This window comes from Alligator sinensis, unplaced genomic scaffold, assembly GCF_000455745.1.
Source record: "Alligator sinensis unplaced genomic scaffold, ASM45574v1 scaffold1216_1, whole genome shotgun sequence".
In the NCBI taxonomy this organism is placed as follows: Eukaryota; Metazoa; Chordata; order Crocodylia; family Alligatoridae; genus Alligator; species Alligator sinensis.
In genome coordinates this window covers 1,636,373-1,656,290 of record NW_005842018.1, presented here as the reverse complement: position 1 = coordinate 1,656,290, position 19,918 = coordinate 1,636,373, and the positions used below count along the sequence as shown (strand labels likewise).

Here is a 19,918-nt window from a genome sequence, read left to right as displayed (position 1 = left end):
TGACTTTGATTGGGGTTAGTGGTAATCTCTGAGGGTAGAATGTGACCCTAGGAAGGGGTTTTTCTCCTACTAGTATAAGAGCTGTGATCAAGCCTGTGAAAACCACAAAGAACACTCCAAAGAGTCTTGTTTGGGCTTGTCCCATTTTACAGACAGGAAAGTAGGGCTCAGGGGACCAGATTTAGCAAGGTGCAGATGTTGCCCAGTGTGATTTACAAAAGCACTTAGGCAGGCTCCACATTGAACTCCCACTGAAGTCCAAGCTGGCCAACCTTCCTCTGCACCAGACTGAAGATCATCACTATAACCAGGACAAAGAAGGCAAAGGGGTCACTTGAGTCAGTGATAGCACTGGCATGGTGTGCGGCAGGGTGGGGAGCTGCTCCGGGGCCGGGCTGGGATGTTGCAGTGGTGACGGCATGGTTCGGAGCCAGGGCAGAGCTGTGATCTGCAGCCTAAATGCTCCAGGAAGGGGTGTGCAGGTAGTGGATTATGGCTTTGCCTTGGCTCTGGACCATGATGGTGTGCGGCAGGGTGGGGAGCTGCTCCGGGGCCGGGCTGGGATGTTGCAGTGGTGACGGCATGGTTCGGAGCCAGGGCAGAGCCGCGATCCACTGCCTGCATGCCCCTGTCCGGAGCATGCAGGCTTCAGATCGTGGCTCTGCTCCGGCTTTGTACCATGCTGTCACTGCTGTAAGATCCCTGTCCCAGCCCCTGGCAGCACTGCTGCGGCCGGTCCCCACGAAAACCCCGGCCCTGCACTATCACAGCAGGGCTGCTGCTGGGGTCTCCATGAAAACCAGCCCCCGCCACGTGCGCAGGGGCTGCTGGGAAATGGAGTCCACTGCGGGCCAGAACTGGCCCATGGGCTGGACTTTGCCCACCCCTGACTTAGAGCTTGCATACTGATTTTGCCTTCAGTTCTCAGATGACTCTCTCTGCTCATCTTACATCTATGAGCCAGGCAATGGGGATCTGTGAACTTCATGCAATTTGAGGCTTTTCAAACTTTCCTTCTATAATTATACTCATTTGTTCTGCAAACCCAGCTCAAGTTTCTAAATCTTCCTTTTCCTGTGATTTAGACTTGTGTGGTTTTCCTCAAGGTTAACTGAATTTTGAACATTTTTTTTTTTTAGCTAAAGGGAAGCCTGAACTGTTATTAGGAATGAAAGTATGTACCAAAAGCCTGGCTATCTCAAGGGGGTCTCCATCTACAGTATATACAAAATGTCCAAGACTTTCCATAGCTGTTAGTAGCTGTAGATGCTTCTATTTTTTGGGTGCCTATATTGAGTAATTTTTAAGGGTCTGAGTTTTAGAAGATGGAGGCTCAGCACCTTCAGAAAAAGGAGGCCCATTTAGATCTGGCCCAATCTGGCCCAAGCTGGACACTCAGAACAAAAATAGAGGCATCCAAAATGATTAGTCACTTGTGCATATTTTGGCCTTTGCTTGCCCATTTTTCTCACAATTGGACCCTTTTACCCACGTTGTCTCTCATGTGGGATATTATGAACCCAAGAGCAATGAAATTCATATTGGACTTTAGAAGCCATGGTATACAAGCAGGTTGAAATCAGACACGATTATGTATTCCTACTTATACTCATGCTTAAAAACAAGCATACAACCTAAGAGGGCCCGTGGGCAAAGCACTGTCAAAAGCAAGAAGAAGCCAAAGCCAAGAAGACATCGTATCCTTAATCTCTCCTTGTCCAGCTGTGTCTATATGGTTGGAGTTAGTAGTACTGAAAGCAGCTGATGGCATTACACGCTTATGACTCCAGTGAGAGATGAGGTCAATGTGTTGACAAAGCACTAATCAGCAAGCTGAAAAAATCATGTCTTTATTCAAGGGGAACATACAAGTTTGCCTTGCAGATGCTGTCATTCCCACCAATGGTGGAAAGCCCTAAGGTAGAGAGGACAGCCACTCACTTTAAGTAGTCGCTTACTTTTTTTCTTTTTTGGAAAGACTCATTGATCTGCTAAGGGAAGCAGCTGATCATCATTCTGCTTGTTAGCCTAAGCAACTGTTTCCCATAATTACCTCAAAACAGTAATATATTGTCATTTATTTACCAGTAATAGTACCTTTGTGGTGCTCTAATTATAACTCTATGAGTAATAAAGAAGCGAAAATAGGACGAGAGAAAGTCATTAAGAAGGCAGGAGAACCAGTCAAAATGCTGGTGCATCCAGGGATTTTTAACATGCTTATGTCTAAGGTACCTAACTGCAAAGAGGACACAGTTGCACCTTGTACAGGGAACTATTATTAACTTACTGCAAACACATAATAGCTCAGCCTATGCAACTGCCGCTTAAAGTGGTTCATCAATGAGGACTTCCCACTGGTAGGTCGCTGCTTAATTCTTGTGTTTTCCAAGGCACATCCACTCTGACATGTACAAAGCAGCAGCAGTGAATGGTCATTAGCATCTGCTACCTAATACACATGCTCTGTCTAGGGGCCAGTTTCCAGTATCATTACTCTGCACAGCTCTTCACTGAAGAAGCTGTCCCACTGTCCTCAATGGGACAACTCCTGGAGTTACAAGCTATTCATCACGATTAAAGGGATCACAATTAACCCTAGCTGTCTAATAATCTTGATGACTCTTTTCTCACTGACGGGTTGCAGTGAGATCCTCTGGATATTTTCCTGCCTGGAGATGCTTCTCCAGCACAGCTGAACTTAAGAGGCATATAACGGCTTTTGTCTTCATTAACTCCATTGATTTTGCCATTTAAGAATTTACATCCAAGTATTCACATCAGCAATGGTGCAAACCCAACAGGCTGTACCATGACAGCCTGATCATTTTTTTGTTGTTTATAGCCAGGTTGAAGTTAAATTGTTGGATCAATAACAAATGTGTAATTGCTTTTAGCAAACAGAAATTGGCTACATTTACTACATAGGCTGGGTATGGCTTCTGGTTCATTGGTTCAATGCTGTCAATTGTATGCAATAGTTTCTGTTTTCTCTTATCACCCTGTGCAGCAGAAAACAGCATGTCAATGAACACACTGCCTCAAGGTGGATTTGGATATAGACATTTGCTAGTTAGTGTCCAGTTTTCTGATAAGTATATCTACAAGTATTAGTGTTTTTAAAGATATTTGATATCCTTGGATTAATAGCCCGATTCACCTCCCATCTAAACCAAGCTCCTGTTGTTTTCTTTGAGTAAGGATTAAATATGGATTATTCTAGCTTCCATCAACTATTATAGGAAAAAAAAACACATTAAAATTAACCGTCTCTTAACCTTCCCACATTAAAATTAACTTTCCCTTTAATGGAAATACCTTTGGGAGGAAGCATAAGGCCCAGGCATTCATTGTAATGTAGGAATTGCTAAAATGGATCAGTACTTCATTACAGAGATGTATCACAGTCCATTGGAGAAGCCACTAAACTGAGATCGAGTCATCTGGGCCTATTCTTGGCTCTACTACTGATTTGCTGAGTGACGTTGCACAAGTCGGCCCACCTTTCTGGTTTTCTGTTTCCCTCTTATCATTTGTATTGCTCAGTTAGACTTTAGATTTTGGCGAAGGAGCCATTTCTTACCATGTGATTTATAGCACAGTCTCTAGCAGTGCTGTCACATAAATAACAGCAGTTTAGTCCCCAGATCCAGCTCTGACACTGGTCAGGACCGGATGGCTGAGATGATTTCTTCCTAGAGGGTTGGGTTATGCCCAGATGCTCAAGCAGCGATCCTTTGCACATTTTTATCCTACATAACTTAGCTGAAGAGGCTTTGACTGCTTTGCTGGATCAGCTCTGCAAAGAGAGTGCAGGCTTCATCCAGAGTCCAGTGGTATCAATGGCCCTGCAAGAAAGAAAAGGGGAACAGCAGGGAAGGAAGAAATTAACCCAGGGCTTGCAAGGCAGATGGTGAATGATCCCTGATCCTGAGCACAAGGTGGAGCAGACCTGTTTACAGCCTTGACATGGGCACATCCCTGGGGAGGTGAAGAGAAGTTGAATTTCAGCCACTGCAAAACTGATTTTACTTCCACATATTTCCAAATTGATGGCAGAAGGAAGAAGGGATAGTGAAGATTCATAATTGGATGAGTTAAAATTGCTCCATTTCCCCACATCTCAATCATAAGGCCACCATTCCTCTCCAATCAGGCTAATTCCTAATTCTCTGGATTTATGCAGGGGTTGGGAATTTGTCCCCACGCATCCACCCTGCCATACAGAGGTCACCATTTGACCTGTGGCCCCTCAGTTCATTGCTAACGCTATAACGCATTCCTATGATCATTAAAATAAGACACGTTATTCTTTCCCCCATAACAGTCTCACAATCTAATTTTAGTCATGCTGAATGCAGTAATGGCCCTATATTATCACAAGAAGCTATTAAGTCGCCAACGCAAAGGTTGTTCCTATTGATTTTCTTCTCAGGTTGTCATGATACAGTGCACTAATGAATGGAAATCCCCAGTCCCAATCATTTTTAAATAAATTACTCTCATAGAGCTTTTACTCTTAAATTGAAGAATTGATTTAATACTTCAGTGGGTTTTTTCTTTTTCCAAACTTGCAGCTAAGCCAAGATCAGAATATATTTATGAACGAGACCTGTTCTGTCTTAGCTGGTGTATACAAGTTCCACTCAAGGACGTGAGCACCCAGAGTCAGAGATATTGCATCTGTGAGGAAAACTAGATAAATCTCCTGCCGTAGTGTCACAGAAACGTTCTGAATTAAATCGTTTCTATTAGTATTCCAGAAGCTGCCTAAAGTCCCCAACCAATGCCACTACCCTATTGTGCAAAGCGCTTTACAGACATGTAGTGAAAGACAGGCCCTCCTATCCTTTTTCTATTATTAATAGTGTAGGGAAGAAATGTTATTTAAAAAGCTGATCCTCATTTTAGAGGTGGAACATGCAAGTACAGGGAGATTGAAGGACTTGCCAAAAGGCAAACAGAAAGTCTGTGGAAGAGTGAAGAATTGATCCCAGACTTTCCAGGTCCTGGTCTAATGCCTTAACTACTTTGTTGGATGTGTTCAACTGCGTAAAATAGTTCCTATATTTCACAGGTTGTGTCACGTATGGACAAAATTCTGTTGAAGATGATGATGGGAAAATATGCTGTATCTACTAGTGATAATTTCGGTAGTCGTCCAAAAGCCTCACTTAAATTATCTGGGATTTTCTGAGGGACAGTGAGTGGCCTACTGATTAGGCTAGGATCTCAGTACATCAGTCTCTATCAGGGATCAAACAGACCATCCCACTTGCATGTCAGATGCTCCAAAAGTTTCTACCCAGGAGAACTTTTACAATCTGTTCTCCAATGCCTGACGAAGGGTGTTTGTGCCCGAAAGCTTGCAATTAAAGACTTTTGTTTGGCAAAAATCTTGTTGGTCTAATAAAATATAACCCCTCTGCCACGAGTCCTGATTGCCTTTTCCTCTAGACCAATACGGCTACAATCTGGGTACCAAAAGTTTCAAGCATTTTGACCTTTTATCAGTTTCTTGCATTTCTCTACCCTAGAGCTTTACTCCCACGTGGTTTTTGTTAAGCTACTTTTCCCAGGGCATCTGAAGTAAATGCCCCTTCTGGAACTAAACATGGTCACTAGCACATCATCTTTCTCACCTCTCCATGCTCACAATGCCTTTTATTTTTCCACCTTCTTGGGTATATGATGTGACTCCACTTTCTTGTAGGGCTGGCTGCATGCCAATGGGCTTGCTGGGCATTTTCCTTTGTAACTAGTGTCACTATGCTGAGAACAAATGGAAACAGCTGGGCCTCTGGCTCCGTTTCACCCTCAGGCAGCGTGCACAGAGTGCCTCACCGCCTCGGATCCCAGCCGGAGCTCCCCTCAGCATGACACGCTGACAGAAAACACCCAGGGAACAGGGCTCTCCTTTTGCCACAGTAACTTTCCATCTACAAACCTGTCCAAGGCTGAGGAGGTTCCCTGTCGGCTGTGCACTCTGGGTCCTCTCATAGGCAGTCCCATCTTGCACATGTACCACTTTAAGCATGAACGTCCCATTGCTAGTCAAGCCATTTGGTTTCCAATGCAAGCTAGACAGCTGTGCTCTACGAGGGCTCCTTCTCTTATAATGGAGAGGTGGCTTGGGCAGGGGGACAGGCTAGAAGATGGCAGATCTGTACTGTGCTATGTACCCACCTCAGTGCACCTACATGCATGTGTATGTGTATGCTTATGTTATGTGTGTGTGTACACTATCTTCCCCCTGTATCATATAATAAACTATTCATGTTGCTCACTTTTTAGCATTTCACCTGGGATAGTGAAATTGGGCTGGTCAGTGGTAATAGGCTTGCCAACCCCAAGCCATGCTATTGGCAAAAAAAATCATGACATTATATATAATACATGTACCTTTTTATTATTTGTCTTGTGGTAAAACCTAGGGGGTTTCTCAATCAGAAATCAGGTTTGCGCTCGTCTACATACAAACACATACCCAAGACACAGTCTCTTCCCCGAGGCCTTTACAATCTAATTCTGCAGAAAACACAGGGAGGTGCCGGAGGGAGGCAGGGAACACAAGCTAACAAGGAGATAATATGCTAAGCAGTGGTTATGGCCTCTCTCTGACTACCTAGTGGGTGCGTCTACATGTGCACATTTACTGCCCAGTAACCAAAATTACTGCATAGTACAGGCACGCATCTACATGGGCATGCTCATACTGCACAGTAAATATGGTGACTTACACCGACTTCAGCATCACGCAGGTATCAAATTCACGCCCAATTAGTTATTGTGCAGTAATGCACGTGTAGACACCTTACTGCACAGTAACACTGAGTCTGTGGACTGACTTGGGACTAACCTGAGTCCCAAATCAGTCCACACATAGTGTTAATGCGCTTTAACACCTGCATGTGTAGACGCCGGCCTACTCCCACTTACTGCACAGTAATTTACTGCACAGTAAATTTAAGTCGGTGTAAATGCATGTGTAGACAAACCCAGCATGAAGTATTTATTTGCTTTCTGGCTTATGAAGCTTAAGAGCTCTTGTTTTCGAGTTGTGTCCAAAATTACATGGGCTGCGAACCTCCTTTCCTTAAAATGAAAGGTGAGATTTTGATGTAACCACAGAGGTTGTGGAAAATAAAACACCACGCTAATGACAGCTGACAGAGCTGTGAGGAGTCTGCCACATGTGCCAGTTCTCCAGCACCATCACAAAATGTCACAGAACTGCTGGGGAAGGCCAAATCCCAACATCCCTGTTTTACACAAAATGTTATTATTCACAAACGTCTGGACTTAATATTAAATTTTGGAGCTCTTCATCTCTTCCCCCTCCCCTTTTCCTTTATCTGGGACCTAACGGTTCTTGAAATTACCCAGTGTAATTTGAAAAAGATGTTTCTCTGTCCCTCTATTCATTTGTCATTAGCATTAAACCTGCCTGAGAGCACAATCCTGTTAACATGTTAATTATACCGTTCTGCCATACCAGTAACGATTGTGAAGTGGCAACTGGATTTGAAGACCAAGACAGCATAAGATGACCTTCTGCCAATGTCAAAGACAAGGGCTCTGTCAACATCTGACTAGGAAGGGACTGCTCATGTCTCCTTGCATCTCGGACAACAGTTAACTCACAGTAAGCGACACCCAACCTTGTATGAAAGGGCTAGTAATGAGATTAATGCATATGCTACCTTAGTCTCACATTAGCCCCATGTCCCACCAGGCCTGGGCTAGGGACATAAATGGTGCACAGGCCTATGTGTTGGCCCTTCTGCCTGGAAGGTGGGCAGGCAGGCTTTTTATGCTTCCCGGGGCTTTCCGCCATGGCACTTACGTTTCATCCGTGAATGCAATGCCAAAGTATTCTTTCTCCTTCAGGTTGAAATGAGATGCCACCAGGTCAAGCAGCTCCTTGGCCAAAAGCTTTGGCTGGAAAACAAGAAGGAAAAACAATTAACAGTGGGGTCAGGTCTCATATACTTCTTTTACTTCTTCAATATAAATCTCTAGTATAAAATAGGATTATCATAGAAGGATAAGAAAGTGGGTAAGGCAAGTCTGCAGAATATATAGCCGATGGCAGACACAGCTGATAATCTGTCCACAGAGAAGTTGTGAAGAGGATGGGATTAACTATTTTCATTGGTCAAGGATAGATCTTTATGGCACTTATCAAAGTCACTGCAGCTTGGAGATTTAGCTTAAATATTACGGAAAACATAAAAACATGGACAATTGAAAAATCTCTACAGAAGCCTAGAGAATCTCCATTCCTGGTGGTGTTCCTGGTTAGACTTCCAGCCATAAGACCTTAAGCCTTGCCCTGCTTCTTCCCTTATCTCTCTATGATAATCTTAGTACTGCAGCGGTGGGAGTTTTAAACAAAAAAGTCAGTGCTAGACAGAGCCATATAGTGAACAAGGCCTTTCCTATGATTCAGAGGGTGGTCCTTTTATTGAGCCAGGGTTGCCTTGTGCATGCCCTGTGGAGACCCTATAAGCTTTGAGTTTGATGCTGCTGCAAAGGGTACTTGGTAAGTGGGCTTCAGCTGCTGCTCTTCCTTTCCAGGAGCCTAAACCCTGTGACACATGGCCACATGGGATTCTTCCATCCTAAGTGCAGGACTTTGCATTTGTCCTTGTTGAACCTCATGAGATTCCTTTTGGTCCAATGCTCCAATATGTCTAGGTCACTCTGAATCCTAGCCCTACCCTCCAGCGTATCTACTGCTCCTCCCAGCTTGGTGTCATCTGCAGACTTGCTTAGGGTGCGCTCTATGCCATCTTCCAAGTCATTGATGAAGACATTGAACAAAACTGGCCCCAGGACAAACCCCTGGAGCACTCCACTTGATACCAGCTGCCAGCTAGACATCGAGCCATTGATTTGCTGAGCCTGATGCTCCAGCCAGTTTTCTATCTACCTTACAGCCCAGTTCATCCAGCCCATGCTTCTTTAGCTTGTCTGCAAGAATGCTATAGGAGACCATATCAAAAGCCTTGCTAAATCAAGGTATACCACACCCATCGGTCTCCTCGCATCCACAGAGCCAGTCACCTCGTCATAGAAGACAATCAGGTTGGTCAGGCATGACTTGCCCTTGGTGAGCCCATGCTGACTGTTCCTAATCACCTTCTTCTCCTCCAAGTGCGCAGAAATGGATTTCTTGAGGATCCACATTAAATGCAACCATGTTAGTTATTCCTTAACTCCTGCCCAAAATTCAGGACCATCACCTCATCCTCTTAACTTTTTACTTCCATTCACTACCACCTGGCACCAGTGAGGCAGATGGCACTCAGCAACACTTGTTTTTATGTTAACCTGTTCACATTTAATGCTACCTCACCCTCTTACCCACCTAGTTTGCCTGTTTCATCCACCTGTTACATCCTAACTGACACCTGGATAACAAAGGATTATTTTGTTATTTGTCTATGCAGCACCTGACACTGTGCGGCCTTGATTCTTGATTGTGGTACCTAGGCATGCAAGGAGAGAAACAACAACTGTTATCATGTTTAGACCCTGCTGCTGCTGGAACAGTTTGTTCCTAATGTTTGAACAAAGCCTGAGCCGCTGGATCGGAAGGATATCTTAGTGGATAGGAAATTAAAGTGAGTCTCAAGAGACCCAAGCTTAGTTTCTGAATCAGATTTCTTATGCAGGACCTTGGCCAAATCACTCAGAGCATCCACGTCTACACCAGGGGTCGGCAATGTTTTTGGGCAGAGTGCCAAAAACACCCATAACCTTGACTTGTAAGATGTTGGCATGCCAGGGGCAGACAGCAGGGAAACCACAAGGAGCTCGATTCTTGTTGTGGCAGCGCAGCCTCAGCCCCTTCTCTGCTGTCTACCTCGAGGCACGTGTGATCCCACCACCAGCAATGAGCTGGACTAGGGCTCTGCAGACCCAGTGCAGCCACTTGCAGCCTCCTGGCTGCCTGCTACAGCCAGCCTGACCTCTAGGCAGGCCCTTACCACCCACCATGGAGCCTGGGCTGCTCACAGCAGGCGAAGGGGAAGCAGCAAGCAGCTGTGATGGGAAGACTGCAAGCAGGGTTTGCGGAGCCCGGCCTGACTTGTTGCTGGTGGTGGATGCACATGTACCCCAAGGTGGATGATGGAAAGGGGCTGGGGTGGCACTGCCACAACAAACATCAGGCCCCTCATGGCTTCCCTGCCATCTATCCTGAGGTGCACGAGCCAAGCAAAATGCCTTCATGTGCATGCATGCTAGCAGTTGCCTACCCATGGTATATACCACTTACATAACACACTCAGGCCTGACACCAGGAAGCACAGCATCCGCCCCATGTGTCCCTCCTCAGCTTGCAGCAACACCCAAAAAATGGGGCAACATAGCTGCTTTAGAGCCACTGGGACCTCATGCCTTTGCCTTGGGTGTTTGTACTGATACGTGGCCAGGGCCGCTCTAAAGCAGCAACCTAACTTCATTTTCAGCAGTGGGTACTTGTATAGTGGCTGTCCTCAGTGGCCATGCTCCTGGGAACAGCACTGAAGTGATGCAGGAGAGCTCTTCATCTCCCTGCTTTCCAGCTGGTAAAGGAAGCCCATGATTCCTTACTTCACGGGGATCTTGTGAGGATAAAATCCATTAACGACTGTGAGATGGTTGGACATTATGAGGACAAGGACAAAAGAGTACCAAATATGTCACTGGGCTGGCCCCGTGGTTGCAGAAATAGCTGGCCAGAGTTGCATAAGTGGCACAATTTCATCTCATTGAGTTCCAATCCTGCGAGCCCCATATCACCGTCTTCTCCTGCTCACGTTTAAAAACTAGATTATTTCCATTCCTGTCTGGGCACGAGGGTTTGTGGAGAGCAATGCTCCAAGCTGTATTCAACCAGCCATCATTAAGAGGTGGGGGGGACATAGGGAGAGGGAGAGCGCTTTTGTGTTTCCAAATAAATCAGTTCTGACCTTACAAACCACGCACACAATGACAGCATCGTCTGAGCAGCCGTGGCCACTGACAGAGGCTAGGTGAACTCGGTCTCGCAACAATGGCATATATTGCAGCATTGTGCCCTGCAACTGGCACAGCCTGGTAAGAGCTGCTGTGCTGTGATTCAGATGTTTGACAAATGAGCAATTATGTTGGAGGGTGGGGAAGCCAGACACCAGACTCAGCACCCGGCTGCACTCATTTAGGGGGGGAGGAACATGTATGACATGTTGCAGTGTAACAAGAAGCCCCTTCTTGCCTGCACCCCCCATTTTGTGCACTTCTTTTTCCTTCTAAGTATTGGCAGAGACCTAGCACACTCATTGCATGGGTGTGGCAAGGCTCAGAGCAAGCCAGAAAACTGTAGGAAAAACCTACAAACTACATCTACATATTAATTAAGCTCAGTGTCACTAAAGGAAACAAAAGAACTAAAATATTGTCTTCAAAGATTGTAAATATATCCTGGTGCGAACCTAACTCACTTACTGTCCCCAGTAGCCTTTGATCCTCGCTACCTCACGTTGCATTTTTATATATTTCTCACAGTGCATTTTTATACTTATATTTTATCTGTCTCATCTTTACCATGGTATTTTGTATTTCATATTTTATACTTTTAAACCCTTAAGGAATATACGCCCTGTAGAATGAAGTTACACCCTGGACCATTGTTAAAAATACTGCACTGAAATTATAATTGTAAAGTGATAAAATCTGCTATACTGGGCTGGTCCCCCTTGAGTGAATGCCAGTATGTATAATGAATCAGTAGATAACTGAAGACAAAGCAAGAGCCTCTGGCTGTTAATTGACAATAACCTAGCCAGAGAAACTTAGCATTACAAAACTCTACTCTATAAGCCATTTTAGGCTAATCAAGCCAAGGAACTGATTCCTGGAACTGAGCACCCACCCTATTGACTATTCCTGTAACCCATAACAATACAGCCATTAAGTCAGTAAGTCAAGGGTGGACTCCCGAAACTTCAGGTACCAGCGGGCAGAGACCCCTGTGACTATGCACTACTCAAGACCCACGTGGGACAGCGACCTCCAGACTGGGCAGCCAAGATGATGCTGGGGAATCACACAAGTCTGCCAGAAAGGGATAAAAGGCAGTGAAGCGTGACCCTCAGTAATGCCCTCTCATCCAGCACCTGACCGACCGAGACAGAAGGACAAGCAGGTGACCCCCTTCTGGAGAAGACGTCACCTTGAAGGAAGCTGACCATCGACAGCAGGCTCCGGGGCCTTGGACAGGGAGATATACTAACACCAGTGCTCTCACAATCACTACAGCAGCTACTATACACTGTGCTACATGGGTTTGAATGACATGGGTTTGAATGAGTGAGTGTATGTGTGTGTATATGTGTTAAGGTGACTCCTCATAACTCAAAGTTTGTGCTTATGATTTTATTGGTAACTTCACATCCCATACAATAAATGAGAATTCATTATGATCCTGTGAGTTGGTCCTTTGTAGCCAACAGCAGCATGTTCCAACCTCTCAGGCAGAGCTGGAGGCTTCAGCTTCGTATGTCACTAGGATGAGGGAATAAAAAGGAGAAGGAAATAAAAGACAAGGAATGGGCACGACTGCCGATCCCTCAAGAGGCTGGCTGCTGCCTGCCTTCAGTACAACAGGATCCCACAGGGGCAGGTCTCTAGTGAGTATTAGGTCCCAAGAGCAGCACCCATTCTCCTCACACAGCTGTGACATACAAAGCATTTGCTCACTGCTGCTGTGGCGCAGGGACATCTGATGGATACAGCATGTGAAGTCACCCTCTGAGGATGCACCAGTGCGTAAGTGCCTTGCATGCTACTCAGTACAGTCTGCATTCGTCCAACAAAAGACATCCTTGGCTAAAGCAGTTTCTTGTCTGACTGCTGCCTGCAACATGGGAAGCAGGGTGGGCTAAGGATCCTTGCCTCCAGTATGTGGGCAGGCCTCTCGAAAAGTCTGTGGCATCAGATAAGAGGGGATAGCCCATGCCCAGTGAGATAAGGGGAAAGAACAGTAGGCACAGAGCCAGTGGTAGCTCTGCGCCAGGTAAGTCACTGAACCAGCCTCCTTGAAGAGGCTTAAGACTGTGATGTTACGTCCTGTTGGTCCCCTTCAAGATTGTATCCCAATGCCATCCTAAGCTGTGCGTCGGCTGCACAGGTTAGCGGCACATTTTAATTCATTATTAATTTCTGGGCTTAATTTTCCACAGGGATAATTGTTTTGTATTAATAAAACCCTTGCCTCCGACATGTGGAGGAAGACGTGGCTACTCTGATAGCACGGGGGAAGCTGCCATGAATGTTGGTGGCACTGGGTTCAAAAAGGCAACCTGAAGACTGGTTTGTGGGGTGAGGGATGGTGGTGCCAGTGCTGTTCTTTCAGCATTGCTTTCCACATCACACCTATTTATAAGGCCAGGACAAAGACAATGCACACTAAGCAAAGAAAAAGCTTTGACTGCTCACTACTATATAGAAATGACCCTGGCCCAGAACTTGGTCCCAGCCCAGCCTGAGCTGGAGGAGGGGAAAAAAATCCTTCCTCCCCACCTGGGATGGAACAGCTTTCATTTGGCACCAGTGCCCCCAGTCCAGGTGTGGAAGAGCTGTGGGATCCAACATGTGTACCGATGTCCCAATAACCAACTATTCCCAGCTACTCTGCATCCTATCCCCAAGTCCCTTCTACATGGCAGTATGCTGTGAGCTGGATTTCCATTTGTCTTCCCCACTTCTTCCCTCTGCAGCGGCACAGGAGATTTGCTCTGGATGTATTGCACATAGGGCCGTTAGCACCTGTGACAGTCACAGCTCTGTAGAGTACAAAAGCGTGGCACCTAGATGCCGTGGTGAGGGTCTCATTAGAAACAAAGCGACTAGACAGACAGAATGGCATGAATACGTCATTCAAGGGAATTCTGACAAGCTAATATAATGGTAACCTCCTCTGGAAATTCAAACCAGATCTGGCAGCACAGAGCAATTCTAGCTTTTCCTTCTGCCCCTTGGGAAAGGAGAGCAGATGGGAATTCATTAGGGACTGCCTCCTTATTAACACAATAACCCAAATCCCCCTCAGCATGCTCTGGGCAATGTCAGAGGGGTTTATTTGAAATGCTGTTTAATGCGCTGCAGCAGCAAAGCATCTCTGCCTCGATAGCAAGGAACAAAATGAACACATGGCTGGGGCTGGGCTTTACCCAGGGTTCCTGCAGCCTGGGAGCAATCAACCCCCTACACAGCTTGTGTGCTGGGGAAATGCTGCTTAGATGCAACTAAGCAAAATCCAGAGGCAGGCAGGGACCTACTCAACTTACTAATTATAAGGGGGAACATGCTGGTAAGGAGCTGTAAACCAGGGAGGGACAGAATAAGCAATGAGCTAGATGGAACAACCCTGCACTGTCCGAGTGTGGGGAGCCAAGAAGTCTTTTCCATCTCTGTGCTCCAATCTGCAGAGACAGCGAGCGTGACTCTCATGGACTTTGGCTGCAGGCGTGGATGCTTAGCTCTTCTGAAAAACAAAATGTAATGTCTGTAGACCAAATCCTGAAGTCTTGACTCGTTTCTTCATTCTCAGGCGATATTCCTATTGGACTAGCATAAAATGCAAAGACAGGATAGAGGGATTTTATGTCAAGGGTCATAAAAAAAGGTCATCTTGAATGTAAAAAAAAAAAAAGGAAATTATTGGTCTCTATTTTGAGATGCCTAATGCCTACATCTCCTTTTGCTTTGAAGGACTAGTAAATACAGCACGATATGATGTGTAGATGATCACAGAATTGCCAAGATAATTCTTCTATTTGTAAAGCTGGCTTGATTGGAGCATTTTCAGCTCATATAAAGAAATGTCAATTGGTCGGACACTGATAATATCCCCAGTGCCCTGGCTAGATAATATCACTGATAATATCCCCTGATAATATCCCCAGTGCCCTGGCTAGAGCTGGTGTATGTGCTAGTGAGAACAGCGGGAATAGATATTTCATGCAGAGGTGAACTATACATGTTTTAGGGTCCATTTTAAAGTCGAATTTGTCAAAAATGATGAATTAACTTCACTGAGCGATGCATCCTTCTGTATGGTGCCTTTATCTATGGACGATAATATAATACAGGTGTCTCTTTTTAACTGGATGTGAAGGTGACTTAGTCATGTAAAAAAGAGTTACAGAAGGACAAGACAAATGTAAAAGGAGAAGGGAGCAGAAATAACACTATTGTGCCATAAAGGGGGAAGTGTGGGGGAATACCCATCATACTCAAGTTTGGAAGGGAGGAATCATGCTCCTCTCTGCTCCCTTTTGCTTTAGAGATAGTAAAAAAAATAGGGCAAAATAATAGAAAACATTTTATAAAGGATAGACATATTTTTGGTCCACAAGTTTCCAAGGGGAATGAGTCTTCTCTTATTCAACACTGAGAACATTTCCAAGTGTTGTTTATTTCTCTCAATTTTCCCTCCCCTCATCTCCTTTGTTCTTTTTTTAATCTTTTTTATTTCTATTTTGTTGCTGAAAAGTAGAGGTAAAAAAGGGGAGAAGAGGGGCACTAAAACGGGGCCAAAAGCAGAATGAGGGCAAAACAGTTAATTCTCCATCTTCACCGAACATACGGACGCGTTACAAAATTGAAAGTTTCCAATCTTTTCCAATTTTTTTTTTCAATTAAAAGAATAAAAAACGAATCTGAAAAAACATTGTCCAGTTCTATTGGTAACACTTGCATTAAAGTTAACGTGATGCTCATAACTGGGGACAGGCCAGCAACCCTGGTTGCCTCAGAAGAGTTGCATTACAGGATGTAACAGTGCACGGCTCCCCATCTACCCTACAAGCTTATCTCAGATCCATCCTAAGAGAAATCATGTCCAGCCAGGGAAGAGAGCCATTTCTTGCCCTTTATGCCAGAAAGACATCTTAGTGGGCACAACTGGAAGCTATGTTATTTGAGCCTGCAATTTTACAGGCCAGACTGAGGTCTGGGTTAAAATCAGAGCCTGGTTTACTTTGAAAATCAGGAAAAGGCTACACGAATTATTCTTCACCTGGCAGAGAAACAGGATTCTTGGTATTAAAGCTATGTCATGCTCGGCATAAATAAAAGGCAATATTAGCTGAGAAATTCCATGGTCATGCGTTTTCCCCGTGGAAAAAACATCAGCCAACTTCTGGCAAGGAAACTTGCTTCTCAGTGTGGGTTTTCCCATTAAGTTTAGAAAGAGCTGAATTTGAGAGATTATTCCTCCACAGTCCAGCAGTGCCATGAATAAGGAACAGATGGCACCATGTTAGAAGTTGTCTGCATGCATCCATCAATGCAGATGCACACAGAATATATCTTTTGTTTTATCAACTGTCATATAAACCTATCCAAAACCATCGCAAGCCCTGCACTTCTCCAGCTCTCAGCAGTGGGTAGACAGACAAACTCTGAAAAATCTGGGAAGCAGGCAGTTTAATATTTTATGATGTTTTAACATATAAACCAGACACATGGCAGTCACACAAACCTAGGAGAGGCTGAACACATCTAATCAGGCTGCACTAAACTCAACTCTTCCCTGTTTGGAAATCCAAGGCCCACTTTTGGCTAAAGTGTCATGTTTGGGCACTCCTGAAGTCAAATTTCCCAAAAACCAAAGGGGAAGGGGTGGTGGAGAGCTCTTTGTATTTCTCTATCTGAGATGCAAGAGATTTGCAACCTGGCCATGCAGCAGTGCTGGTCCATGGACTGGGGAAGTGATGCAGATAAGAAAGCAATTTGCATTAATATAGAACGATTCTTCCCCAAACTATCCATAAAGCAGCACCAACAGGCACACAGCAAACACCTTGCCATGCTCTTTGGCTGGACGAAGGCTCCCCAAAACATTAGTCCATTGAGAGAGGCGTTGGATGAAAATAAAAGTGCCAAAGGGGAGTTCCCACACAATTCCCCTTCTCCTTTTGACCGCATTTCCCTGAGGAAGCGAAGTTGCCACTGTTTGCAGTAAAAACCAGCTATTTATACTGCGGTGTATTCGGAATGAGCATCTAAATCATAAGTGCAGCGCCCTGACTCCATAGTGCGGAGTGGATAGCTCTGCTTCTCAACCAGGGTGCTGTGAAGTGCCCCGAGATACCTTCAGGGGTGACACAGGATGCTTACCACTCTTAGGTCTGCACACACGATTCACAAGAAGCACCCGAGAATCCATAGCCTAAAAAAAAAATTCTGACCTGTTTTGGTCTTTTTTAACTCTTTCCAACAGAAAACATTCTGTATTATTTTTCCATAGTCAATGAGGGAATTAAAACTAAGAATTGGCATTTTCTGACGGGTGCCTTGAGCCTAACAAGTGGTACTGCCAGTCTAAAAACGTAGACAACCACTGGTGTATAGGAATGCCAAGACAGACAGCGCTGGAAATGAAACACCAGACCTTTGAGCTCCCTGCATATAGGCTGGAAAAACACATTATTCAGTCAGGCTCTTATCTACTAGAGGCCAGCAGCACACACATATACCCACATGCATTAGTCAGTACATTACACCATGATTGCTTATGTCCTATAATTTTTCTTGCTTCCATGGGCTCTGTGCATAAAATACTGAGCTGTCAGCCATTTACCATTCCTTTCTCGTCAATTTGGTTCTGCCAACAGATCAGGCACCAATTGTTTAACCCATTTTGTGCACTTTGAAGAAAAAGAAAATATCAAATTGCTCAGTACGAATCTTATGTAAATATCAAATAATGGTCCTTTCAGCTATCTTTGCATCTGAATGCAGGGCAAGAACGCTGCTCCAATCCACTCATGCTGAAGATTAGACGGGGGGAGGGGAGATGCCTTAGGGTTTTGAGGTTTGAATTTCCCTTTCTGGGAGAGATCTGCCATTCTTTAATTCCGTATTAACGGGTCAATATAGGAAGCCTAATCCAAACAGACTGAGAGGTGTTTATGTGAAAAATTGTTCACTGAAATGCAAAATGTCTGCAGACACAAGGTCTGATTTTTTAAATTTTTTTTTGTGTCATGAAACAGCTGAACGCTGCCGCCGTTATGGGCAAGCGACTGGAGTATGATAAACAGCGGTGCTTGCAGCTCCACTTCATTTCATTCCTTGGAGTCTCAGACCAGCAGTCTCCCAATGCCTGAAGAAGGGTTATTGCGCCTGAAAGCTTGCAAAGAACTTTTTTTCCAATTAGTCAGTTGGTCTAATAAAAGATATCACATCTACCCAAAGACCCTTGCCTGCCTATGTCCTTAGACCAGCACGGTTACAACCAAAAACCCGGGAGGCGTGCCATGCATTCAAATTTATTTGGGCCAGAAACAGAGACCAAACCCCCCATGTTTAGCAAGGCAAACCTTGGACGATATTGTCAAGCACGTGCCAGCTAACTGACTTGCAGGGTGCCTGACATTTCATCGCTTAATTCAAAACTCTTTGCAGACACTATTTACTCTTCATAGTCAGCCTGGACATGTATTGAGCATTATTAAAGACAGTGAGGCGGGGGGGTAAGTGACCTGGCCAAGTCTGTGGGGCAAATCAATGTCAGAGCCAAGATGAAGACTACAGACTCTGCCTCCCGTCTCTGCTTGGAGCGTGCTGCGTGGAGCAGCTCCATGTCAGATGCCGCTTTCCCAACACTGATGAAGCAGCAGGCTGAGGGGCTGAGGACAGAAGGTTTTTTGGGACTGGCACCTTCCCCCTGCCACCCGATTATTTGTTGATGACAAGTCTTTAAGCACAAAGCAATGAAGCGGCTGCTCAGAGAAGTGCATCCCATCTGGGAATCTGCAAGTCCTGGGCTGTCTGCCTTCCTGTCTGGCAGTGGGACCAGAAGGGAAGCAGCAAACTCTTTGCCAGGCACTTGCAGACTGATTTCCTATCTTGCAAAAGCCGAAGCTCCTTGCTCATTCTCGGGGCCCCAGAAGCACCAGCAGCGCATGGGGGACAGGTAAGTACACACTGACGGCATCTGGAGGGTTTGAGGAATATTTTTTATTGAGTAGCTTGGATGCTGCCATGCACATGTTCGATGCCCGTTCCCACACTTCTGAGTTCAAACTATTCAATCCATCCCACTCTTTGGATTTTGAAGATTGCTAGAGGCCCCCATGTGAATGGTTACCTAGCTCTCACTGCCTATACTTAGGCAGGTGTTTCCTCCAGCTTACACACTTCCTCATTTATATGGAGGGTGTTATGTCTTGTGTTGTGTCAGGGTTGACGGTGGTTTTACTAAGAGGTTAGATTATGGATGTATATGGGATGGTCTGGATAGGGAGGATCCTGCCTCAGGCAGGAGGTTGGACTAGATGACCTATGGAGATCCCTTCCAGCCCCACTTCTCTGTGATTCTACAATCCTTAGCTGAATGAAGGGACAACAGCAGCATCAGGGTCCTCATCAAACCGCTCCAGAAGAGCAGACTGCATGGTTAGCAGCAAGGCATGGAAAGGATTGGGCTGACCATTGCCACCAGCCAGAGTTTACGGGTGGGAGCCCAGTGATATCACCTTCTTTTTGGATCAAGGAAGCAGAGAAATCTCAACACTGACGGATGTCACAGTTGCTTCTGCAATGCTGCCAAGGTCACTGTCAGCTTGGCAAATCAGGCATGTAAATGCCAGCAAAGCAAGTTAAAATGTTGCCTCAAGACATCTCATACATGCAACTATTATTATTATTTTTTTTATTTAAACTTTTAGATTTGGATTTTGATAGTTGGGGAGAAACTGCACCTTCCTGTTTTCTCTCTGGATCTGCCCTTCACAAGCGGGGGAAGACGTGCACTCTGGAAGCAGAGAAAGAAGTACTTCACAAAACTTAACCTAGCCTTACCTTGCCCTGTGCTTTTCATTACAAACCTGGAACTCACCCCTGGTTTGCTAGATGCTTGGCTGAGCTTTTGAGTGAA

At 45.2% G+C, this 19,918-nt stretch overlaps 1 protein-coding gene across 3 annotated transcripts in view; it reads right to left on the bottom strand.

The window, feature by feature from the left end:
• FRMD4A (FERM domain containing 4A) overlaps window positions 1-19,918 on the bottom strand; it is a 287,505-nt gene that overhangs the window by 115,300 nt on the left and 152,287 nt on the right. For all 3 annotated transcript variants that reach the window (XM_025202284.1, XM_014519241.2, XM_025202285.1), the window contains exon 3: window positions 7,847-7,941. In XM_025202284.1, coding sequence (XP_025058069.1) covers window positions 7,847-7,941 — 95 coding nt within the window. The remainder of the gene's footprint in view (window positions 1-7,846; window positions 7,942-19,918) is intronic.